The 25,919-nt window shown below is 33.9% G+C and overlaps 4 protein-coding genes and 2 long non-coding RNA genes across 14 annotated transcripts in view; 5 read left to right on the top strand and 1 right to left on the bottom strand.

The window, feature by feature from the left end:
- The window catches only part of rut (rutabaga), a 92,521-nt gene extending 83,242 nt beyond the window's left edge, over positions 1 to 9,279 (top strand). For 6 of the 9 annotated variants that reach the window (XM_064355182.1, XM_015983301.2, XM_015983299.2 and 3 more), the window contains 7 exons: positions 789 to 1,088; positions 1,138 to 1,466; positions 4,037 to 5,535; positions 5,733 to 5,859; positions 5,922 to 5,939; positions 5,997 to 6,234; positions 8,086 to 9,279. In XM_064355182.1, coding sequence (XP_064211252.1) covers positions 789 to 1,088; positions 1,138 to 1,466; positions 4,037 to 5,535; positions 5,733 to 5,859; positions 5,922 to 5,939; positions 5,997 to 6,234; positions 8,086 to 8,420 — 2,846 coding nt within the window. In that variant the 3' untranslated portion in view covers positions 8,421 to 9,279. The remainder of the gene's footprint in view (positions 1 to 788; positions 1,089 to 1,137; positions 1,467 to 4,036; positions 5,536 to 5,732; positions 5,860 to 5,921; positions 5,940 to 5,996; positions 6,235 to 8,085) is intronic. The other 3 variants (XM_064355184.1, XM_064355185.1, XM_064355181.1) reach the window with 3 other exon arrangements.
- Positions 9,280 to 9,522: 243 nt separating this feature from the next.
- Positions 9,523 to 10,234, top strand: Pfdn4 (Prefoldin 4). The gene has a single exon (XM_967552.4). It carries the CDS (start codon positions 9,659 to 9,661, stop codon positions 10,061 to 10,063), a length of 405 nt encoding a protein of 134 aa, XP_972645.1. The 5' UTR covers positions 9,523 to 9,658; the 3' UTR covers positions 10,064 to 10,234.
- Positions 10,235 to 10,618: 384 nt separating this feature from the next.
- On the top strand, positions 10,619 to 11,068 carry LOC103314203 (ARL14 effector protein). The gene has a single exon (XM_008199539.3). It carries the CDS (start codon positions 10,619 to 10,621, stop codon positions 11,066 to 11,068), a length of 450 nt encoding a protein of 149 aa, XP_008197761.1.
- A 1,491-nt stretch (positions 11,069 to 12,559) lies between these two features.
- Positions 12,560 to 15,917, top strand: LOC107398602 (uncharacterized). Its single transcript, XR_001575401.2, has 2 exons — positions 12,560 to 12,698; positions 12,751 to 15,917. It is a non-coding gene; the product is annotated as an uncharacterized LOC107398602 (long non-coding RNA).
- Positions 15,674 to 16,519, bottom strand: LOC135265463 (uncharacterized). The gene is made up of 2 exons (XR_010333144.1): positions 16,396 to 16,519; positions 15,674 to 16,320 (listed from the first exon to the last, which is right to left on the bottom strand). It is a non-coding gene; the product is annotated as an uncharacterized LOC135265463 (long non-coding RNA).
- The window catches only part of LOC661284 (partitioning defective 3 homolog B), a 55,852-nt gene continuing 46,352 nt past the window's right edge, over positions 16,420 to 25,919 (top strand). Inside the window, exon 1 of the mRNA XM_008199535.3 lies at positions 16,420 to 16,554. Coding sequence (XP_008197757.1) covers positions 16,435 to 16,554 — 120 coding nt within the window. The 5' untranslated portion in view covers positions 16,420 to 16,434. The remainder of the gene's footprint in view (positions 16,555 to 25,919) is intronic.

Below are 25,919 nucleotides of genomic sequence, written 5' to 3'. Positions count from 1 at the left end.
ATATAAATTTTGAAATCCCAGAAAAAATAAAATTCTTAGGTGTTAATAGACATTAAAAAAATTCAAATAACTGCACAGGTCATGTTAAGCAACTATTACATAAAATATCCAAAAGTATTTTATTGTTACGATGCTTAGAAAAAATTAATTCTCAACAAGTCTTAAAAAATGAACGTCATGTTTTAATAATATAATATGCCTCCTGCGCTATATTATGTTGGGGACATGCTCTTTCTGCTAGTAAAATTTTTCGTCTACTACAAAAAACATTAAGAATAATTAGTAGAGTGCCTTATAGGGATGATGTAAGATCAAAATTTAAGGAATTAAATATTTTATCACTACTCAGTTTGTATATCTTTTATTATCTTCTTTATATTAAAAGAAATGAGTATAAATATGGACTAGTAAAGAGTTCACATGATCATAACACCAGATCTGGTGAAAAAATTTGATATTAAATTTATGAGATTAACTAGAAGCAGAGATTGTGTAAGTTAATACGGTCCGTTTTTTTTTAAAGCGTACCCGATAGGATCGCTTCACTTCCTACTAGAAAATTTAAAAGGACGGTGAAAACATTTTTTTTAAACAAGGACAAATACTAAGTTATTATTATATAATTATTATTAATAAAATTTAAAATTGAATAAAAGAAACCATTGTGTTTATTTTTCTTAAAAATTTTCTTAAAAATTCCATTTCAAATTTTGCGTTCACACAGCTCCTCTTCACACGTTCTCAGTATTGTTCAACCTTAACGTTAAAATGCACTCGTACAATTGCAGGGATCAATATCGGCCCCGTGGTGGCCGGCGTGATCGGCGCCCGGAAGCCCCAGTACGACATTTGGGGCAACACAGTGAACGTGGCCAGTCGTATGGATTCCACAGGCTTGCCAAACCACACCCAAGTCACCGAGGAAGTTTACCAAGTGCTCAAATCCTACCCTTACGAGTTCCAATGCCGCGGAAAGGTCAAAGTCAAAGGAAAGGGCGACATGACCACCTACTTCCTCATCGATCGGAAGCAGCCGGGGACGCTCCGTGTGGAAGAGCTCAACAGTTTGCGCTCCAACTCCACGTCGAGTAAGTGTTCAGTCTGCGGTCGGCGGCAGGTTTGAGCGACTTTTCGCAGATACGAGCAACATGTACGGGGGCGTCGCCACCCCTTTGGCCCTCCTGCACCACAGCGAGATGAACGGGCGGACGAAGCATCCGCAGCTGCAGACGAGGTCGAGCTCGAGGGAGGACAGCTACAGCGGGGTTAGGAATGCAATGAGGTTGCCGCCGCTCAGGGAGGCGCCGCATAGAGACCATGGGAATAACGGCTGTGAGAATGAGCCTTTACTGCCGGCTGGGGGGTGCAAAAGGAACGGGAAGAAGGTGCAAGAGGAGAATTTGCCGCCGCCACCGCTGCCGCCACATAAAAATTCCTATCAGCAAGTGCAGAGGCAGTCGTCACAGGTATTTGCAATAAAAGTGACTCATTTCGTCATTGTTTATTTAAAATGTTGTTTTGCGTCATGCAGTAAAATGTACCGAGTGAAATTTTTATCTGGCGACTATAATAATTAAATAATCATTCCAGATTACTAGCAAAAATGCTAAAACAACTCAGTGTTTCCTGTTGATTTTTTTTGACAAAATACAGGTGTTATTTGTGGAGTATTTCTGATTTTTTGGATTAAACAAAGAAAAAACAATTTCCAGCTTTGACTGCGTTATTAAATAAAATAAAAATTAATTGGCGAGTGCGTGATTTTAAGTATGTATTGACAATTTTGTTTTAACATGGCCTGTTAGGTACTATTACTAGGTAATCAAACGAAAAAGTGAGCGTGTTCGTAATTATACTATAATTTAGATTCATTTTTTTATGAAACGTAATGTAGGTAGTATTTTTGGTTGCATCTAAAAAAAATCTATAATATACCATAATTGACTCACCCTATATCTTACATTTTGTTTAAAAGAAAGAAGTAAGTGTGACAAAATGATTATAAAGGAAATATGTCATATGTTATTTTTTCTACTTTGTCCTCTTTTTAACAAAAAATAAATTTAAGAATCTAGGGCAGGATGAACTAAACAGTGATTATTAGAAAACCAAAGGAATAAAGGAATTATTGGTTTGTAAAATAAAATACAAAATAAAACACAAAAAGAATTCTCACTTTGCGATAAATAAAAAAAAATAAAATGGATATACTTTTAGGAATCTTCTTATGCAACAGTTTGTTGCAGTACATTAAAAATAAATTTAAAATAATATTTCAATAATAGCATATATTGAACATCTCACTTCGGGATGAAAAAAATGTACTTACAATGTGCCATTAAATTAATTAAAAATATTAGATTTAATATAATTTTTCTACAACGGAAGTACTCTCTGGAAATCCATCCTAGTAGCACACACTAACACTCACTAGCCAACGAATTTGAGACTTTTAAACCACAAAATTCTGATTTTATTTATGAGGCCGTTCGCGACCACAGCAGGTAACAAACTGAATAAAATTAAACGGCTCGACAATAATTCTTGTGTAAGAATATGGATAAAGCGTCACCAATAAAAAATAATCTTTGAGATAACTAATAGTTTTAAGGTTTGTCTATTTCAATGATCTTGTTACGACAGCGCCTCTTAACGTTTTTTTGGGGTAGATTTTTAAGGTCCAGTCGCTGAAATTCATTTCTTGAACAACTAAATTCAAACAAAACATTTTTGCAAAATTTTTAAGTATTATCAACTTCGTTATTCTAATTAAAGATATAAAATTGAAACGAAGCTAATTTTTAACGAGTAATAAGTAATATAGGCATCAATTTTTTCAATTATTTGTATAAGGACCATCTTTTAATTTTTTCCAAGTGATAGTGATAGATTGAACAGATGGTATTACGAGTTTATAAATAAACGCCCTGGAGCTCCTTAATTTTCCCACCCCTATCTGAGATTTCTTCAAAAGAAAAAAAAACATTGGTTAATTCCAAACTCTGAAAAAGGACAATTGTTATTGACAGGGGCACATGGGACATTTGTTGTCATACTTTGTTGATTTGTAAAAACAAATCAGTAAAAAATATATAATTTGCTTATAAAAACTTTATGAATTTTATCAGTTGATTTTCTTTAAACTCAGTAATACCCTTAATTTTTTTCAATCACTACAAATGCAAGATAGTTCTTAAAATTAAGTTAATAAACCTGAAAAAGTTTTTTCTAAAGTCACCAAACTTAAGAAGTTTTTCTTTTTCAAAAAACGTAGCCACTTATACAGTTTTTCCTATAATCTTACATTATCGCTGACTTTTTTCAAAGACCTTTTTTTGTATTGTGTGCTTTTTCTACTACTACTCTTCCCAAATTTTCTATAATATATTCTGAAACTCTTAAAACTATTTAGAATGACGTACTTTGGTTACGTCGTAATTGTTTAACTCGTCCAATATCTACATTTCTTACACTTAACAAAGAAAAATGCTATAAAAAATAATAATAAAGTTTAAACCAATGCGTAATAATTACCTTTTTCTACACATTTCATTCAATCTTTAGTTTGAAATCGGGAAATTTTATTTATCTTATTTATTCAGAACACGGTAATAATTAGTTTAGATTTTTGCTTAACTGTCCAATACTATGTGCTTTACGCTATTTTTAAAAAGTAACCCTATTGGATTGGTATTTTATTTTCTTGGGGTTGGTGAAACCGACCCCTAGTAAATGATCGTAGTAAGTTTGGTGACTTATCTTATACATCGAAAGGTTTGATGTGTTTTTTGTCAAATTGAACATTGGGACTATGCTCAGAGTTAAAAAAATGTCCCTGTTAAACAAACTATCAGCAAGGCTATGGATTTTTTGACACAATATTAGTTTATAGTCACTCGGTATAACTATCTATTATGGCACCGTTTTTTTTGTTACGCAAAACGATTTCGTACTACTTTTCAACGGAAAGTTTATTTTAAGTAGACGCTAGCTTTTCCCCTCGCAAATTCTCTTTCCTCCTAGCGTACTTTTGCAGGACATGCGCTACACCCCCCCGTGGCCTCGAGCTCCGAATCCCTACTCTGCAATACCAGCGCGACCATCTGAGAACATCAAACCCTACCTCAAACCGCTCCCCAAGCCCCCAGGCAAGGAGTCCCCGAACCGCCACCACCGAAAACATCACAACGGCGGCTCCGGCGGCCCTGTCCCACCCCCTCATCAAATCCTCACACCTCTCCCACATCAAAACATCCCAGAGCGCACCCCCGAACTCCTCCGTAACAAAATCCAAACCCGACACAACCCCCTTCAAAACAGACACAGTCCGTTGCACTCGCGCCACAGCCCCCACTCCAACCGACACAGCCCTCTGCAGCGACACTACTCGGACGAGAGTCTAGGGGGGCTGTACACCACGGGCGTCCCCCAGCGCATCCACTCGTCGGCCGACGAGATCAGCTCCTTGAACCACTCGCCCAGCATCAGCAGCTCGGACGAGAGCTACAGCAGGACAACGGACGCTGATGCCTCCCCCTGTGTGTCTCCGCCACTTCCTGCAGACACTCAACAGTTCCTATTCCCGTCGGATATTCAAGTTAATCCGTGTTCGTCACCGGAGGTGTCGCCAAGAGCGTCACTGGACTATATCCCAGCGAATTGTTCCTTGAGGAACAGTTCGAGTGATCGGAACAACACTAAGCGGAATAATCTACCACCGAATGCGGTCCTGGCTCTTGCTGGGACTTGTAACACCGTTGATTCGTCGATTGTGACAAGTCCGCCGGTTCTCGACGGCGAAGACAGTTGTAAAGGGGAGAGTTGTGCCAGTTTTGAGTTTGTGACTCGACCAAAAACCAAACCAACTTCACTGTTAAGAGCAAATAGCGCCAACGGTGCGGTTTCAAAACTTCCAATCAAGCAGAAAAGTCTCGATAAGCGGATACGGAACGACAGCGATTCGGTCCTGGAGTGCAACAAACTGGCGGCAAACTGCAAAAGGTCCCCTAGTTTCAAAGAGGCGGAAGAAATCCGCGAGCTACTCAAGGAGGACGAAACGCGTAACCTTGGCGAAAAGAGTTTGAAGAAAGACGGCTGTTGTCAGACGGATAAAAAGGACCTGAGACGGTTCAAGACTTCACCGTCCGGCTTCCGCGACAAGATTTCCCCCAATAACAAGGTGAACAACACCGAGAACGAGAACCTGATTGGTCCGTTTGAGCGCGAGATCCAGAAACTGCTCGACGAGCAGAACCTCCTCCAGAACATCCCTCCAAAGTTCGAGCTGAACCAGCAGAACAAAGACCTGGCTTTGGAGCCGCTTGTAAGGTACGCTCCAAACAATAACAACCACCAGGTGGGGCTTGCGGCGATCCAGGCCCTAGCTCTAGGCTTGAGAGTGAATCCCACCGGCAGTGTTACCCTCCAGTGCATGTCCCCTCCCAGAGCAAGCAGCAAAGAGGGATCGCTTAAGCGGGGAGCGTCCCCAGGACCGTCCGAATCCCATAAACAGCCAAAAGTGTCGCCTCTTGACAGGTACAGGAACACTAACATCGTGTCTCATTTTAGCCTCACTCAGCTTCATTAACACTCATGCTGCTTGCTCGCACTTCATGCTTTGTCACGTACATTTCTGGCACAGGTCGAGCCTATTCGAGATTTTACGTTCCACTGGGACGCAAAATCTCGAATAAGGTGTCCTATTGCGAAAATAATTTTTCTGGTGTTGGTAGAGCTCCGAAGTCGGCTGAGGAAGCCGATGTTGACTGTGATATGCCGGAAGTTCACAAGAGAGACGACGACACTGATCTTGAGAGCTTCGAGCGCGAGGAGCAACGCATGGAGGAAGAAGCAGCAAGGGTGAGTCACTCGGTAAATTTGCTGAATTTGTTTGATTTTAAAATGGTGATTGTGGCAAGCAGCCTGTGGACCGAGAGTTGGTAAAATCTTCAATGTTTAACAATTACCTAAACAATTTGTATCAATCGCGCTTACAGGAGGAGGAAGTTAAGAGACTGTTGGAGGAGAAAGTGCAAGAAAAGTTGAGGAATTTGGAAAATGGGGGTTTGGAGAGTCAAGGGGCGGAGGGAAGCCAGTCGGAGTGGTCGGAGGATGAGGACGGGGGGGCTTCTGAGCCACTTTTGAATGATAGGGAATCGACGGGGTATACCACGGATGATCCAGCGCTGGAGAATATTTCGATGATTAACGAAACTGGACTCACGGATGCTGAAGGTGAGTCAGGTATTTCCACCAGCACAAGTTAGCAAACATTTTTTGGAAGCAAAAAATCAGTACCAATTTCCGCTGCGAATACGGTTTAAGATAAAAAACAAGCATTATTTCAAAATTCTTTGAGCTTGTCCTTCCAAAAGAAAATATGAGCGCAATTTCGAGTACTTAATCATTTTTGGATAAAATATTGACAGTTTATTCAAAAATAGATAGGCTTATTGACATTGAATATCAACTGATTAATGTAAAATGACGAGCTTGCAAAAGTAACAAGTAATTTTTAACAAATTTTAAAAGAACTACAACGTTTGATGGATAGATTATTTAAAAGTGCAGTGAAACATTAGATTTATATGAAGAATCATGCTTTTTATATTAGAAAGACGTTTGAATTGACTTATCTTTTGTGAATTATCTGGGACCTTTACATAATTATTCAGAATAAGGAGGATAAAATTTTATTTTATGAAACATTTACATATTATTTACGATACCACAAATTATTAAATCATGTTCATCATAAGACAAACCCTGGCCAAATAATCTGTTCTTTGTACATGCAGAATGACACAAAAACTTTGGTCCGTGTATTGGTTTATCTAGGAAAAAACCTATGATGAGATCAGTTGCTAACAGATTCGAAGATATTTTGATTTTAGCACAATGTAATATTATTAAATTATTATTAAATATTAAAAATAAAATTTCGAGCTATCAACTGAAACAGTCACTCTAAATGACCGTGTAGATATGTGGAATTTTTTGAGGAGAAAATAAATTCTTCTTTAACATTTATGCCCAGTTGAAAAAATACATAAAAGTCGTCCAGTTTCTTAGCGTCCACTCCCTAGTGTAAATTCCTAAAATTTCGCCGGTGTAACGTGCAAAATTGTTCAAAGAGCGACATACACTAGAGAATTACACCCAAATTACACTAGGAAATAAAAGTGTTCTATTATACCTACTTTAACTTAAGAATTAAGATTTTAAAAAACAACAACAAACTCTTGGGTTTACCGTAAACTTATGAGTATAAATTTATTATTACTTTTTTATTTTGGTACACCTGTTCTATTAGGTACTATACGAATATGTTGAATAAAGTATTAGTTGACTTGACTTGGTGGAAAACAACGATAGAAACGTTTATTTTTCTTATTTATTTATTTCTTTATTATTTTTTCTCATGATATAATCAGAAAATACGCCACGTGCTGTACGAAAAATTTGTTCCATTAAAGAGATTGTGGTATAGGCAAAATTTTGTGTCGTAGTTCATACATTTTTTAACATAATTTATAAAAAAAAGTCAATAAAAGATTTTCTTAGAAACCAGAAGCGTCTCGTCTGGTCTGAACTGAGGAAAAATGAATTATTTTTGTCAAAATCACTATGCTTTAGCTCAAGATAAGAGTAATTTTCTCAGAAATAACTGAAGGAAACTACTTTTTGATTCAAAATTAATTGAGATATTTTTATATTACAACTTGACCAATTTAAAATGTATTTATTTTCTATTACTTTTATTACTTGTACATCGAATGCCGTGTCCTTATTTCACTTTTGTTTCTATAATTAATTTAGTGTATGTCTTGCTGCCAGCTCTAATAATTCTTTTTGCAAAAAAAAGGCTTGTTTTTTACAATACTTTAATTGGCACAGTCAGTAGGTTCGTACGTTTTAACGTTTAATCTGGAGTTTTGTTTTTATCAGCCTTTCTATTAATGAAAAATACTACTTCACAAGCTTCTAAAAGCAAAATTATCCGCAGTGTTTTGTCAAGTTTGAATTTAACTTTATCTGAACTTGTGGGTGCAGCAAGAGAAAATAATTTGTTGGTGTACTTTCAAGGCGCCCTGAGCGACGTGAACTCTGCTTATAACGACCACAACCACGAGGGCGACATGGACGACAACACCAGCATGTCGTCGCGCGCCTCCTCGCGCATCTTCGACTCGGACGCGATGATGTCTCTGGATTCTCTAAGTGCTCTCTATGACTCCGAATACGACAATTGCTATCGAACTGATGACGATCTAAATGCAGTACCTGACCTCGACAGACTTAACTATTTTTCAGTGCCTGCGAATGACGTTCATCTCGCAAATATCCGATCAATGAGTGAGAGTATTACTAGAAACTTTGGACAGCCTCGAAGTGAAACGGATCCAGATAGTGATGTTTAGGGACTAAAATTTTCTATGATTTGGTGAATAGACGATATTAATCTGAATGTACTATATTTGATTAGAGATGCGTTTACAAGATCGGAGGGTGATTATCTCGTTAGATGGTTTTGATCAAAACTTTTTCGTATTTTGGTTGATATTAGACTAGATCGCAATGGTGCTTCTAGCGCGAAGGGACTGATACTTTGTGATTTTTTATTAGGCAGCTTTCTACCAAGCTGGATATCACCCACGTAGTTGGTTTTAACCAAAGAATGCAATTTTTTACATTAGTGATATCTTTGTTGTGTATTGAATGATGATTTTATTACTTAACGGGAAATAGTGGCTCAACAATTTGTATAAATCTTGCTAATGGCGTCTCTTATGTATATAATCCTGTTTTAGTTGATTTTATTTATTTATGGAACATATTTTATTTGTTACCATCGTGGATGCAATATTTTGTATTTAATTATATAGTTTATATCATTAGTAATTCTAAATTACTGGTGTACTTAAATTGAGTTTTACACTTTCTTTCTCTCTTACGTACGACTTTTGTTACAGGATACATCAGATGTATTATTTGTTAATTCCATCTTAAACCGGATTTATAATGGAATTTTCTTTCTGTGATCACCATTTCTAAATGTAGCACTGAATATATTGGTGGTTTGTAAATATTTCTATTTTCTTCGAATATCCGATCTTGGTGTTTATTATTATTGTTGTTCTCTTTGTATTTCCTATTTTCTGTAACTATATTTTCTACTATTATCTGTAAAGACTAAAATTTGATCATAATATGTGTTGGAAAATTTTTAATGATTTATTAAATGCTTATAAAAGTAAACTAAATACATTATCAAAACTGCGTTTTTTTTTACTTCCTTCGGCAAAGTGACTCTGTCCGGTTCTGTCTTGTACCTTATGCCCTGTTCGGTGCACTTTTCTAAGCTTGTCAAGTTTTCCACAATTTGAAGTAACTTAAAAAAACTGTTGAATTAAATACAAAAATAAACAACTGATTACAAAACCCTCAAAAAATATTTTCACGATGTGTAACTAATTTAAATTTAGCCGGTTTAAACTTCGCAAATTACAGAAACCTGTAAATTATTTAATCTGTCAATTTGTCGTAACCTAACCTTATTTTTTGCATCTGATTTCCATTAAGTGTATCACAAGAAATTACATTTATAAACCTTTTATCTAGCTTTGAAGGGAAACAAATCCATTAGAAACTAATACAAATGGCGGGGAGCAAAGGCACATTTCAGCCGGATTCTGACGTCCACATTTCCTACGAAGACCAGCAAAAAATTAACAAATTTGCACGTTTGAATGCCAAACTTGAAGACCTTAAAGAAGAAGTTAAGGTGAAAGAGAACGATCTGAAAAGTTTGGAAGAAGCATGTGACGAAATTGCGTTATTTGATGAAGAGGAGAAAATTCCTTATTTGGTAGGGGAAGTATTTATCCTGCAAGACACTGAAACCACACAGCAGTGCCTCGATGATGCTAAGAAGAAAATTGATCAGGACATCAAGGAATTGAAAAGCCAATCAGATGATGTAAAAAGCCAAATGAGCGACTTGAAATCACATCTTTACGGAAAATTTGGAAGCCATATTAATTTAGAAGCTGAAGAGGAATAAATTATTTATGCGGAACGTTTTGGTATTTATTTAGAAATTTCACGCCTAATATTACTAATTTGTGACATTATTTCAACTGTTGCTTGACATTTTGTCACTTTACTGTCATTCCCATGTTGCCAGTAAAGATTTTTGTGTAATAACGATTGTAATAAAATATGAATTAACAAATGTTGTTTCTTATTTTTTCTGTATTTTCATAAAAACCATCGTTTTTTTCGTAAAATTTGTGGCGTTTAATTTTTCCGCCTGACTGTAAGACAGCCATTTTGATTTTGTCAAGAAGACGCGAATTGTTTTTTATCTTGTGAATTATAATATCTACAATTAAACACTAATTTTCTGCTTAATCTGTTAGTGACCTAACACAAATATTTCAATAATTCAATTTTTTAGTCACCCCTTCATCAATTTACGTATTAGATACGTGTACACCGGACTTCGCGCCAATTTGACAAAACAATTGTCAACTGTCTCGTTTTTTGAGGTTATGCTGTATTTTTTCGAATTCAATTTTACAAGAAAAACTTTTAAAAAATAGTCACAACCGAAACAATGAGCAGTGAAAGCAGCGAAGAGGATGAGCCCCGGCCGTCCCTCCACCGAGTGGCAAAAAAATCGACGTCCAACCCCAAACCCTACCCCAGCCGTATCAGAACCCCCGGGTCCCAGAAAACTCTGACGGTAGCCAACCGATTTTTGGAAAATTTTAATCCTGAGACTAGCATTCGCGAGAAACGGAAATTGAATCGCAAAATCAATCCGCCAAGCAACGTTCGGAGGCCACCAGGGGCTCTCTATGACGAGAATGGAATCCACATCGCCACTTGCATTGATCTTTGCGATTGCTTGAGTGAAGAGTGCGTGGGATGCTTTCTCCCATGCCCCAAATGTGGCTCAAGGAAATGCGGAATTGACTGCCGTGTCCATAGGAAATATGTCTATGATCAGCTTGAGTACCATGGGTACGATATTGTGGTGAAGAATCCCTTATTTAGGAATTGAGCTTTATGGGTTTCGGTGATTATGATTGAGAATTAGCGAATTTTGTAATATCGTTCATATCAAATTTATTGTCAGTGATTTCGTCTATATTTTGTATTTTATTTGTGTTCTTTAAAATGTTGTATTCTATTGACTACATTATAATAGTTAATAAATAATAATAAACTTATGTTGCAGTTTTATTTACCCTATGTTTGAATGTTATGGTATAGTTGTGATACATATACAGAAACAATTTTTTATAGTCACCCGGTAGAAATTTATTTAAACTAAAAATTAACATAAATAATTTCTTTGGTACTAAAACTCAACGTTTAGGCATTTTCAAAAGTGGCTACAATTTTTACATTTTCGTTAAAATTTCGCTTACCGTCGTTTTGACACTTAACGCATGACATCAAGTCAACAACATTTAATTGGTTGGTTTGCCTCTACAAATCACAGTAGTACTCGGTCGATTTGAAATTGGTAAAATCTCCCCATTTAAAGCAATTTCACATTTTTTACAATAAATAAAAATTGTTTTACTGATTTGTTTCAAAGTTTTTTGTATAAACAAAAAAATCTTTTATAAAATAAATAAAGCAACTTCACCCCAAACCTTTAGTTAAAAAAATCGACCGATTTATTCATTATAGGCGACAAGTATATTTGCATATTTTTTTAAAGTAAACCATTGGTTGAAAAATAAGTAAAATACAAAATTTAATTTCCTTGTACTGATCTAAGGGAATAATCACCTTCCGAAGACTAAAGTTTTCTTTGCATTTTATTTATTTAATACTTACTCCACTTTTCAGCACTATGTATCTCATGAAATGATTCTCAAGAAATGTAGGTAAGAAACTGGTGTAATGTGTAATTATTATGCACAAAATAGTAATTACGGCAAAGCCAATTAAGCAGGTGTGTTAAAATGCAAATAAGTAAACAGTTTAATTGAGCAAAAAACATAATTTTTGTCACGTGTCACTTTTTTACTACATTCTGATTTAACCAAAATAACAAATTATTTTCCTCCATTTTGATTTATTCTTCACTTTTATTGTATAAACAAAAATATTACTGTTATCAAAATACCACACACGTCTAGAACTCATCAAGGCGGGCGGAACATTTTCCTTTCATATAATTCATAAATAATTCTTATCTTTCGTTAATGCATTAACGGTTTTTAATTTAACGTTTTGATCCCAAGAAACCACTATAAACAAGTTAAAAAGTAGAAGCGTGAGAAGAACGTAATGTGGTGGGATTCGACAGCTACTTAAAAATAAACAATAGATTATAAAACAAACACTCGGCTCCGCCAACGAGTTTAAATGCAATTTAAATTAATTTTCTCCTCAATACATTATACCAGGACAGGAAGAAAAATTAAATTTTCTTCATGAAATGCAACTTCGATCCTCACAAATTTTAAATTTATGTGAAGCATGAAACTGTGTTATTGTTGAAGGGTTTCCATAACGACGCTTTCTATGGGTCGAAGTTGATTGCCAGAAGTGACAAAAACCCGCATTTTCTTGTGCTTATTTCTTATTTGCAAAGCTTTTAATTATTGTTAAATAATCATCAGTTAAAGAATCTAATTTCATATCTAAACCTATTTTCAGGATGATAACTGGAGGTAAGAATGAAACAAAATAGTTGTGTATTTTACACCGTTTTATTCCCTGTAGACGCAAAAGTGAGGAAAAGCCTCGAAATAAATATAATTTTTGTGTTAAGAAATTGGACTTTGAACATCATGAATTTAGTACCAATAGGATGAGTCTTATCGACGAAACTACACTTTTAATTTTTTATTTATTTATAATTAAATAAATGTATGTAGGTACATGTAAATGGTTAAAATAGGTAGGTTTTAAAATGCTCTTATCGAATCCGTCCTAAATTAGAAATAAGTAGGTATGACTTCATAGGTAATTTTAAAATTTTAATGTAAGTATCAATTAGAATTAATTAACTTAAATGCATATTGCCTACACACAGATAGATACATTAACGATTTTATGAAAGTCCCAATGATTTAGTTACTTTTACGAGCACTTTTATAAAAAAAAATATTAATCTGAATTCAGCACTAAATTATCGGTTTTGCTTTACAGGAAGCCATAAGCGGTAGTAATATAATAGGGGTAGCTTATTATGTCACATTAAGAAGCTTACAGATTTAAAGACCGTAAAATTTATTCCCTGCTCTCATTACCTATAACTCTTAAAGACATAATTAGTAATTAAACTAGCGCTTGGATCGAGACTTGATAGCAGTGTGCAAGATATGATTTTCAATGAAGCGTAAAACTTTAACGAAATACTAAGTAATAAGAATAAGTAAAATAGTGATCTGTTTTTCCTGTAACTATATGCTATACTATAATTAGAAATTATTATTGTAGTAGTTAAAATTAGGATGCAATGTGATACGTTTTAGGAAACTTTCGTTATGTACTTTGTAGGCGGAATTTTTTTCCAGAAATGGTTGTAAATTAAATTAGCTGTAAGACAATTAATGTAGTAACAAAAAAATTGTCTTTCCACCTTTTTCATCTCTAATGTTATAATTTTTAATTTTTGCATTAAGGCAATCCCTATGCAGCGTCAGATTCTAAAATTATGTACAATAGGCACACTTTGAGACATTCCTTTTTGTGATACTGTGTGTCCCAATGAGTTGGTAAAGTCCACTGCTGACCTTTAGATCTTAAAAAACACAGTGCTGTTCAAAAATTTGTGACATTAACACTAATTAATTGTTGGTAATTGTTATTACACCATGATAGTGATAATCATCCACCACGAATCACTTATTACGTCTGAAGTTTATTCAATGATTGTACAAACCATCAGAAATATTTAAATTACAAATGTTTTATTGTGGAAATTATGAATAATGGATTAAGCGTAGCACTGTCCAGTGTCCAGCTAGAAGATTAGGTACATTTTTTGTTTACTGAAGCAAGAACGAGAAAGAAGTTTTTTTTTCATTATTTCAAATTAAAAATAACTCGCTTGTTTACAATAACAAATCTGTAGTTATGTTTTTAAAAGGATCACAGTTCAATAATCGTTCAAATGTAAAAAAGTAGATTTTACGATTTTGGCTCAGTTTTGGTATTTTGTTTTTTTATAGTTGTGAGTGACCTTAATAGATGTCAATTTATAAAAAATAAATTTATAAAAATAATTTATAATAAAATAAAAAAACACCCAGGACTTCGTGGAAGCTCCGTAACTTTTTTTCTATGCAAGATATTGACTTCATTTTTTAGATACGTCTGACAATAGGCACCTTCTAAAAATATTTCAGTTTGTATACAGATTGTTCTAAAATAAAGTACACAACTAAGTTTTGTTTTCTAACGAAAATTCCAAATTTTTGTAACATTTTTGAAATCGCGACTTGATTGTCGATAAACGAACCCAGGTTTCTTAGACCTGTCTCTCATAGAGTTTGACATATGACAATAAATACCGTCGTTCATAGAAAAAATGTATAATAGACAGACAGAAAAATGTATAATAACTTCAGAACCATTCAAAACATCATAACCAACTTTTTTCAATCAATTTCTTAAGCTTTAGTACATCTTTGATAATAGTTGCAAAATTGGAGTCGATATCTCCTGGCCTACTACGATTAACTAACAAATTACAAATGGCAATAACGAGATTTTTTCAAATGCAGTACCACATTTTAAAATAAAGTTTGTGGGGTTTAAAATTTGTAAAATTATTGTAAAATAAAAAAAGTGATGTTTTTTTCGGAAAAAAAATCAAGTAGGCCATTGTCCCAAGATTTATCATTTCTATACAATTCAGAAAACATTCTGTTCAACAAATTGTAAATTGTAATAGAAACAGGGGTATATAACAAAGGAAAAAAATAGTAGTCTTTACTACTACTAGTACTACTACTACTACTAGTTTGATAGTTTTACATAGTTCCCTGTCAATCATACTTCCCTGTTATTATAAAGGCTTTTAAAATTCTTTCCTTTGTGGTGTACTTCTGTTTCTATACCTACAATTCACAATTTATTGAAAGATATTGTTTTTAGAATGGTATGGAGGTGTTCACAAATTTTACAAGTAGACCCCACAGCCCCATCGATAAAAAGATCATAAAAACCTCATGTAATTAATGATGTTTTAAAATATAAAATTAAAAAAAATCGAGTGATAGCCATTTGTAGTTTGTCAATTTCAGAAAATCGTAGTAGGCGATGGAATATCGACTCCAAGTTCGCATTTATTGTAAAAGATGCACTAAATCGATTGGAAAAAAGTTGGTTAAGATATCTTGAATACATGACGCTATTTTGCCGAATCAATTGACATAAATGAAAAAATATGCCAGATAAGTCTAAGAACTCAGGGTGCGTTACACCGACAATTTAGTCGAGATTTGAAATATGTAACAAAAATTCGGGGTTTTCATAAAAAAAAAATAGAACTTAGTTGGATATATTTTATTTTGGATCACTCTGTATACAAATCCAAATATTCCATGTGCTTTATTATCAGACCTATGGATCAGCCTGTATTTAATAGTTGATCCATTTTGATAAAAAAATTAAAGAATCCAAAAAAAAAACGATATGTAATTTGAAGAATCTGTTGCAACAATTAGTTCGGATTACAGAAAAAAAGATGTTATCACACGTCTGGAGAAAAAAAATTCTGGATCTGATCATTTAATCGATGCTTATCCTAGTTTTGTTTCAACGCCAAAAAGATCCAAGATTTTGTGTAATTTTTCTGGATGTTACTAACTCGCTAGCACACGCTGTAAATATGCATGCACAACTAACAAATAAATCACTTATGGGGGCTTTTTTCCGAATTTCGTTTTTGTGAATGAATCCTCGTCCAATTTCATAAATAATGCATTTCCCTGTTTAAACCCCCTTAGTCCGCTACCTGTCCCCCAGAGGTCGCCCTTCCTCATTGACCAACCGCAACATTCCATCGCTAGTTCGCGCATTTGCCACCGTAATCTCGCCCTTCTATTGGCCGCCACTTTCCAGGTAGGTCGAGAGGGGGCAAAAACTCGTTTGAAATTTTTAGTTTATAAAATGCCAACATAGTGCGAGCAAGTGTGCTACGATCGCCGCGCAACTTTTGTTTTGTTTGAAATGTGCACATGTTTGCGGCCTCGTCTCCCGCACTCGGCCAGCTTTGACCCATGAAACTACCACCGAATCACCGTAATCCGCCACGATTTGCACGCGACTCGGCTCTATTTACTAGAAGTGAACCGTTTGAACAGGTGTCTCACAACAAACATACCTGAGCGCTACAGCATGGCGTCATCGAGTTACCTGGCGGTGTGGTAGATTTGTGCATTTGTTCGGCCGAAAATGAAGGTGACCGTGTGCTTCGGCAGTGTCAGAGTTGTGGTGCCGTGTGGTCATGGGGATATCCTGGTGCGGGACCTCGTCAGAGAGGCCATCCTCCGGTACAAGAAGGCCACCGGAAAGGTGAGTAACCCACCTGGGGTTAGGGCTGCTGTCAAAGCGACAGTTTTTCCGAGATTTGTTGACTATTAACAGGTCACCATGGCAACAAACACTACGCCGCCTTGATCGCCAATTGACATTAGTGTATTTGTTTATTTTATTAATTTTATTTGTTTTTGTGCGTCAATTTAGGTCGCTCCATGTCTGTTAGAACTTAATCTATACCTGCAAGTGATAAAAACACAAAATCCGAAATGTAGGCCGCGATAATAACTAATTGTTGGTTATTGTTATTACTAAAAGCCATGGCAAAATGACCCAGAGAATGTCGATTTTTCGTTGGGTAACAGCAAAATTGCGTAATTCCCTACTTCCTTTAAACGTTTATTAATAAATGGGTTTAGTTACCTTTAAATTTTATTGGTTTTAAATTGGTTTTTTAACGGTAAGTAGGGAAATGATTACTGACTTGCATTAGAATATGGAATGCATTTTATGTTATTTAGTACTGTTTTTTCATGCTTAATCGAGTGGAGTAATTCTGGTTGTTTGAATATATTATTGTGACATTTTTCCAACATGGAGCACAAGTAGGAATAAGTAAGAAATATTTCTCTGTGTAAAAATGTATTCTAATTCCACTAAAAAATTCTATTGTTTTGTAAAAATTTGATATTATGTTGGTCTACGTAATATAAAATGTGGTCAAGAGTGCTCTGAAAATCTGTCAGTTATCTGTCATTTCGCTCACAATTAAAATAAATGTTAACATTAATAACATACTCTTTATAAGTTGTAAAAGTTATAAAATTGCTAAAATTTTAGCTAAAATACGATTATATTAGTTTTATTTTGATCGAAATTGCCTCTGTTCCAGAGGTTATATTGTCAATATTGAATACCTAATTGTACTAAAAGTCTCCGAAAGAGTTATTTGCTACTTTTGGAAATATAGGTATTGTGTGATAAGTGGGATTTTGAATTTATTTTTATTATAAGAAAAACACCAAATTTGATCTACTGTTAGAATTTTTTTATTCACGCCTAGAAAATACACATTTAATTTAAAGAATTAAACCGCAAAATCGAAACTGAAATTCTTACAAACTAGGCTAACTTGTTAAACCGTTTAACTTAGTATTTTATTTTGACTGTGATTCCTTCATTGAATTACAGACAAACTACGTTATTTCAGATAATCGGAACTTAAAAATTTGAAAGAGCTAAAAATTAAGTAGTAAATGTAATAAAAACATACAACAATAAAAGGGAGAATAAAATGGTAAAAAGTATAAAATTAAAACACCCAATAATCCATATCCATAAACTTTTTATTTTTATACAGAGACTGAACCATAAGTAACGCACAAAATTCTTAACTTTGTTATTAGTCATTAAAAGAAATCCTAGATCAGGTCGACTTTATTTTTAAAAATTGCTACCTTTCGACATTATATTATGATGTCATCCATTTTGGATTGTGACGTCATTTTTAACTTTTTAAATGATATCCGACATTTTTGTTTACTGCTTTATCTTCTTGGGAATAATAAGAAAAGAAATAGAAAAATAATTTAAAATAAATAAAATTTGACAGTTAAACCTAATGGGTTTTATATTTTTGTTCTTAACTTATGTTGTAAGCGGTAATTGTTTTTATATTTTTTTGTACCTATGTATAATCACTAATTAGCATGAAAACACTTTTTCTATTTTATTTTCCTTTTTTTTAATTTGTTTGCTTTATTTTTTTATTTTTTGTAAACTTACCAAAAAGATAAAATTGTGTACTATCTGGAACACGAATTAAAAATGTTAGTTGTTGTTTAAGAAAATTATAAATGACGTCATTACTCAAAAACGAATAACGTCAGAAACGTTATTACGGTGTCAATATGTAGCATTTAAAAAAATAAAATCGATCTGTTTTTTTTTAATAACTCAATGAATTTTGTGCGTCACTTTTCGTTCAGTCTATATTTAGGTATAGGTTTGTTTCTTATCATTCTATTTATTTAGCTATTTATAATATAGGTACTGAGACAGGAACTCACTTATTTCAAGAAATTTCAGCGAAAAAAGTAAAAAAACATTTTTGTCGTGACGTACTTGATATGTAAATATCCACTAAGTATTTTTTGGTCCCCGAATTGTTTGCAAAAGAACGTAATTGTTCATAGACTTTGATCACTTAAACCGTAGGCACATTGGTAGATATTTTTATTGTTATCAATTTGTGTTTTTGTGTTTTTTCGGCAGCATTTGTTTTAAATTTAAAAAATTCAAAATTTTGGAAATTTATGATTTATGATTTATTTACCTATGTTTGGTATTAATCTTTGGTTAATTAAAATTTATTGAGAAATTATATGAACTCATGGCTCAACTCAAAACAGAAGAAGACAATAGATAGATTTTTATTTTGTTTGGTGACATTTAAAATGAAAATTAATAAAATAAGTACCGATTTTTTAATATTTTGATCTAGTTATCCATGATAGTTTCGCAAACAGTGAAACGAATTGCGTAAATAACTTCAGCATTGCTTTAGCTGTCAATATGTCAAAAATGTTCACCGAAGAACTTAAAAAAAATATTAAAATCTTATTTCTGTAATGGACATGGGTTTAACGTATAACTAGATCAAAATTTTAGAAAATGGCATGGTATTAGAAAGAAAAGGAAAAAAAGTTTTGTTTTTTCTAAATTTTGAAGAGAAAACTCATTCAACCTAGACAATTTTTTTTCTTAGCATTGCCAGGTAAGTAAAGCGTCATGCATGTATTTTACATGACATTAAATAATTGCTCATCGCATATTTCCATGTACTTTTGGATCACCAAACGAATGACAAAATTTATGATGGGAAAGCGTTGTGAAAGACAAATCTCGACTTGATAATGAAATCTTGTTGCGTCCTGCGACTCATTCCATGTTACTTTCCATTATTTGTTTAATTATTTTTGATAAGAAACGGAGTATCGTAAGTTGCAACTATCCTGAATTGCACTTACAGCTGGCTTATCTTTTCCATTTAATTAAGCATAAGTGATAACTAAAGCAAGTCCCAAGTCGGAACAACCATTAGACCACATCATCAAGCGCTTGTACAAGTTTATCGCAGAATTTACGATTTAAATGTGTAACCATCCTGCAGAGACAGGAAACCAAGACAACAACTAGAAAAATACCCTTGATCTTTTGGTACCTACTTGTTTTTCAGCACATTGACGCAGTGGTCAAATTTAACAATGAATTAATACAAATGGCTTATTTCTCTAAATTACCATGAGAAAAACACCTCACATACAATGAGTTAATTTTTGGTTCACAATGTTCAATGTCAGGATCATCGTACATTTTTATTATAATCACGTTCACTTCCTCATTCATGATTTTTATAAGATAAGGTTCTTGTTTGTTTACAAAATTGAGAATTATTCACGGTAGGCTTATCTAAAATTAAGTCGGTCGAGAGTGAAAATGAACACAAATGTGTTACTTCTATACAAATACAGTGAAAGCAAGAAAAAAGGCGTAAAAACGCTATTACGTGAATCGGGTTCAATGTTGTAGGCATTTAAGTCTTTCATCACTTGCCACGGAGGCGTCTGTTTTCCTATCTAGGAATTCTGATAAGGTGGAAGAATAAGAATATTATTACTACATGCTCCGGCATGACTCACATGGGACATAAAAAGTTCACATTCCAACAAAACTGGCTTGAATATTATTATAATAGTACTCGTGATGTTTTAGATTCGATTTAGCTGAAACGTGGAGTTATCTGCATATTTTCCGATATTGGATACTGAAGCACACGCTTGTACCATTCGGTTCGCGGAGCGGACGCTGAAAATAAATCAAATTTGATAATAATGCGACTTTCTAATCGCCAATTTTGCTGAAATCGAAGGAAAGGTCACCATCTTGCGTGGTATTTTTTCCCACTGATCAAAAATTCAAGTGACTAACGAAATACAAGCAACAAGTTTTGAATGAATGCAAAACGAATGCGGAATGTTCGATGCAAATCACAAGAGAACAAAAGTAATTGTTTAATTTGTGACACGTTGGACGTAGCTTTGAAACGTGCGGCGGAAAGTGAATGACTTGGTTCCCATATTGGTCGTTCCCCGATTATTTATCTCTGTTAATTAAGCAAGAAATGCGATAGTTGTGTGAAATTAATAAACGACACGGCGGCCTTCGATACCTAAACCAAATATTTGTGAAATGTTATAGACGTGTTGTTATGAAATGGATCTAATTTCTTACACAAATTAGTCAGAGCAACGGACAATTTCGAATTTTCTTCGAGGAGCCGGCTATTTACACTTGAAAAGTAAATACAAGTACATCAACCTGGATTACATAACGCATTAAGACAACATACAATTACAAAACTATTAGTATTTACATTGTCAGGCCGATTTCATTGACGACGAACCATAAATATTGACATTGAGGAAATTGTATACATTTAAAATATCATCTAGTGTCCAAATGACTCGAGAAAAAATCAATTCGTAAGAGTGACTCAGGCCGATGAACTGACGTTTTTTAATCAAAAAATTTAAATTAATAGTTTCGGACATTTCCGGGACCACACAAAGCAACGACAAGTGGTCACTGTCTTTAAATAAAAAACACAATTTATTTGAAGCTGTATTGCAGTAAAATTCGTATTTCCATTGCTAATCGCAGCTAAAACATCAAACAAAGAAATAACAGCCAATTAATATTTTCATAGAAGTGAATTATTTCGCTAGCCATAAAGTTTTAACAACTCATTGTACAATAAATAAAAAACTTTCTAGAATCGTATAAAATGTTATTTTCTTCTCTGTGACATTTGAAGGGGTTATCAAGAGCAGACAAGAAAGCTATGGTGGTCTTGACAAAAATAGTAGGTCACACCTGTCATTAAGGATAATAAGTGATGGTTTAAATCGCAAATTGGAGCTTTATCATGAGTCTTTGTGTCTTGATTAGCATTTTGTTATTAAACGTTCCTGCTTCTGATACAGGAAGGTCTTCTAGAAAATAACACTACTTTACAAAATATTTTTTTCTTTTACCAAGAGATAATTGATACTGATTTTTTTTTCTACTTACTTACTGATAATTAAAATATATGTCACAATTGTCTATCGTGTTTCCTTTTTTTAATATACAGAGTATTCAAAACCCCACATTAGATGTATTGAAAATTCTAATAAAGATACTTATCTGAAAGTTGGTACACAGTTATAATCCGTTGAGTTCTGCTCAATGAAAATATTTTCAAGATGGCAGCACTTCCGGTTATACCGGAAGTCGCTAATAACTTTCTTATTTTAAATGGAAAGCTATGTTTTTACTACGTTTTTGGATTAGTTGATTTATTTTAAAGGAGTTTTTATCAGGTTTTCCTATACCTAAGTTTAACCGTTTTTGAGATATTTAGAATTTTTTGAAAATTTTCGGATTTGCACCTGTCACTTAAAAAATCGGTAACTCGCTTAGTTTTAGAGATTTCGAAATCATATTTAGAGAATTAAAAAAGAAGGCCTACATCTATTCTTCAGTGTGTTTAAAATTAAAAATTAAGTCAATAAACCCAAAAATTTTAAGGTTAAGTTTGGACAATTTCAAGTACTCTTAACTTAATTTTTTCAAATGGGATGTCTCAATTTTTATTTCACTATATGGACTAGAATTTTATTCTGCATCGATCAGTATTATTATTTTCTATACGTATCTGTGATAATTTTGAAGTTATGTTGTTTTTTTGTCATTGTAGGAAATTTCTTACTAGCCACAGCAATTTTTGCATAGTTTGTCATACAAATATTTCTGATTAAACAGACGACAAACTCTGTTCAAAATTGTGTTGTCTGTCTTGTGAAAACAAAATAAATTCATCGAATGTTGGTTTAAAAAACTTTAATTTCTCGCATTTTTTCATTTGTTTCCATGGTAAAGTACGAGAACACATGTCTGGCTAATAAATTTCTCAATCCCAACAAAAAGTCATTGTAACTTGAAAACTATTAAACATAAGTATAGGGAATGCTAATACAGATCGATGCAGAAATAAATTTTCTACCATTTAGTGAAGTAAAAGTTTGGCATTTCATTTGAAAAAATGAGTTGCGGGTGCTTAAAGTTCGGCAAACTTAACTTTAAAAATTTAGAGTTTATTTTTTTAGAAATTTGAAAACACCAAGGGAAAGATCTAGACTTCTTCTTTCAAATGAGCTGAAAAATATTTCCAGATTTTAAAAAATGGCAAAGTTATCGATTTTTGAACTGGAAGGTGCAAATCAAAAAAAAATATATAAAAACCATAAGTATTTCGTAAACAACTAAATTTAGGTATATGGGAAGCTTCTGAAAACTACCTTAAAATAATAAATGCTGATACTTTACAATGAATATTTAAAAAACTAGACATCCTAATTTTTTTTTGACTTCAGTACCAGTTAGGGTTATTCTACCGCTACACATTAGTTTCATCTATTGGTGAACTAGTGTAATTAGTTTTTAATTTAATTCGTTTCAATTATTAGGTACTGCAGTTATTTTTATTGTTTTGGTTTTCAAATTATAACAAATTCCATACGTTTCTTGTTATCTTGCAATATCTGAAAAATTTACATAAATCAAACAAATTTCCATACAATTAATTTTAAGAATTGTTGGATAATTCAAAGCAAGTGCTTAGTAATTATCATGAATAGAACCGGATTTTGGTCGGAAATTCCAATAAAATTTTCCAAATTTTTTTGATAATTTTCAAACAATACGTCAAGTACACTCAACTCGGCACGGATTCTCACTGTGCTTCGGATTAAATCATTGTTCTTGGAATCTGAACAATAATCTTATTACTATAAAAGGCAATCAAAACAGGCCTCAATAAAAGAAAAAAAATCATCATGTGAAAGTTTCTGGATGGTTTTATTTGATCCGACATAAAGGCGCATTATCATGGTTGGATTTCTGAGGTTTTGAGACCACCGCGCTCAAATTCCATATTTCAGGGTTAATCACGACTTTCGAATCATGCCCGGCAAAAAACAATCCCTTAAACGCCTGCAATTACGTAAAGATTTCTTTATTTCGAAGTGGAAGAAAATGAATCATTCGTTGTGGAATTTGCATTGTTGGAGTACAATGAATACGAAGTGTGTGATTATTAAATCCCACAATGTTTCATTAAGCAAATGTCATGACGAAGGCCTATATCGAGATTTAATCAGAAAGCTGGTAGCAGTGGGTGTCGAAAAGATGCATCCGAATTTGCATTTTTATGAAATTTGTTTCGTTATCCTTGACAAGATGATTCAAAAGTGTTGTCTCGCGTTACGCATCCGAATGCCTTTAGACAACCTAATAAGTAACCTGACTACGTTCTTAGAACATCGGCTACTAGAAAAAACAACTTTCAGTTACTGTCGACTCACATAGGAATTCAAATCGGAGATTTAACATCCTTGCCTTCGGCGAGAAACGTGAAGGCACAACAACTATGTAAGGTGGTTATAATTCGATACCTGTGGCAAAAACTTGATGAACCGTGGGTATAATGACGTCACGAAACGTGACCCGACCAATGTGACGACACGAGATGCTTTTCGTGGAAATGATGGGATTGGACACGTCCATTCTTAATCGATTTTCGAACAAACTTACAACGGGTAATTTATACAACAAGTAAATCATTAGCGCCGGATGCGTACATGGAAGTTAATCGGTTTGGTGTTAGAAGGACGACTCGACATGGGCTTGCGGTTGGTCGCGGGCCCCATGGGACATACCATGCAACTGACTAATCCATTTCACGGTGCAAAAGTCAGCAAAACCATCTTTGACTCCATTTTTTACAACATTTTGATTGAACTGGAACAACTACAGGGTGTCTCAGCTAAGACTTTCGAGTTATTTAGTTATTTGTCAACGTATTGTTATCAAATTTAGAATACACATATTTTAGGAGGTGGTCTTTTAATTAGGGGCGAAAAAACGAATTAAATTTTAAAACACATTTCTTTTATTTAAAATTGAGCCAAATTACCGTTGGATTATTAAACCCCGAAAAATAAATGGCCACACAAAAATTAACCAAATCGCTCGGCTGATCCAAAAAAAAAAATAAATTTTGTTGTTAAAAACTTAATCCAAATTTTGATTGTAATTTGGGCAGTCACCTTTTGAAACAATTGATGAAGCACATCTATGCGGCATTTTGTGTACCACTGAAAAAACTGTCTAAAGTGTGCGCGCTGTCAGAAAAGTAAAATTGTTTTAATTTGGTGAAATTACTTTAAAAACCAACAACAGTGGCTGAAATTTGTGTGTTGTTGAAAAAGGAATCAATATTCGCCTATGGAAAGTGTCGTTGGACTTTTAGTGAAATGTTATTTATGAAATTTAAAGTTCAAAAAATCGTCAATAATTTGAAGACACAGGAAGTGTACCTGAACTACATCGAGTGAGGATAAAACACGCCACTGGAAACGAAGCAATAGTTGGGGCTGTAATTCAAGCTTTTGAAGAGAATCCAATCAGCAGTGTACGAAACATTTCCAAAGTCCTGAATGTTCAAGTGTCTAGAATTTTTCAGTTGTTGTTCAGTCTTTTAGTCCTTTTTGAAAGAATTAAAGCATCCAGTACCAAAAGTAACTCAAAAATATTGTTTTTTAACTTTGTATAAAATAATTGTGAAATGTCCCTTGCGTGACAGTTTCTGCGAGTAGGATTGACCAAAATTCAATGGTAGTGCTCATTTGTCTCATAGAGATCTACGCTTTTGCATCTGTACCCACGTTTAACAGTTTGTTTCTCATTTTTCTCGCGAAACAGACGTCTTCCACGAACGAGTTTTTTCTGACAGCATTTTTCACTGACGATAATTTTTTTAATATAAGTCTTATAAGGCTTAACATTTTAAAAAGGCATGTAAAAATTACGTTCTTAAGACTTGAGTTGTTGCATTAATTGGATTTTAATCTTTATCTTCTAAAATATCTGCATTTTAGATTTCATAAAAATCCGTTGAATAACTGAGATATCAGCCTGGAAAGTCTTAGCTGAGACACCCTGTATAATAATTCCAATAATGTTAACACTGAGTTGTAATTTAACAAAAAAATGGGCGTGCAAGTAGACCAAAATTTGCAATTTCCTTTTCCATACATTTGCGTACATTTCCCTGCGCCACTTTTAATCCTACATCATGTCCAACTTTCCGTTTTCGCTGCTTTAAGAGCTCCTTACAGGTGTGTGACAAGAGATAAAGTTTGTTGACTTGGCGTATCATCGAAATCGCCGGAAAGTGACTCGACAAATTATCTTTCTCATTAACCGGCTATTATTAGACTGATAATTCGAATTGCCGG

The sequence above is a fragment of the Tribolium castaneum genome, chromosome 2 (assembly GCF_031307605.1).
Source record: "Tribolium castaneum strain GA2 chromosome 2, icTriCast1.1, whole genome shotgun sequence".
NCBI classification, from domain to species: Eukaryota; Metazoa; Arthropoda; class Insecta; order Coleoptera; family Tenebrionidae; genus Tribolium; species Tribolium castaneum.
The sequence above is the reverse complement of the archived record's forward strand: the minus strand, read 5'-3'. Positions and strand labels throughout refer to the sequence as shown.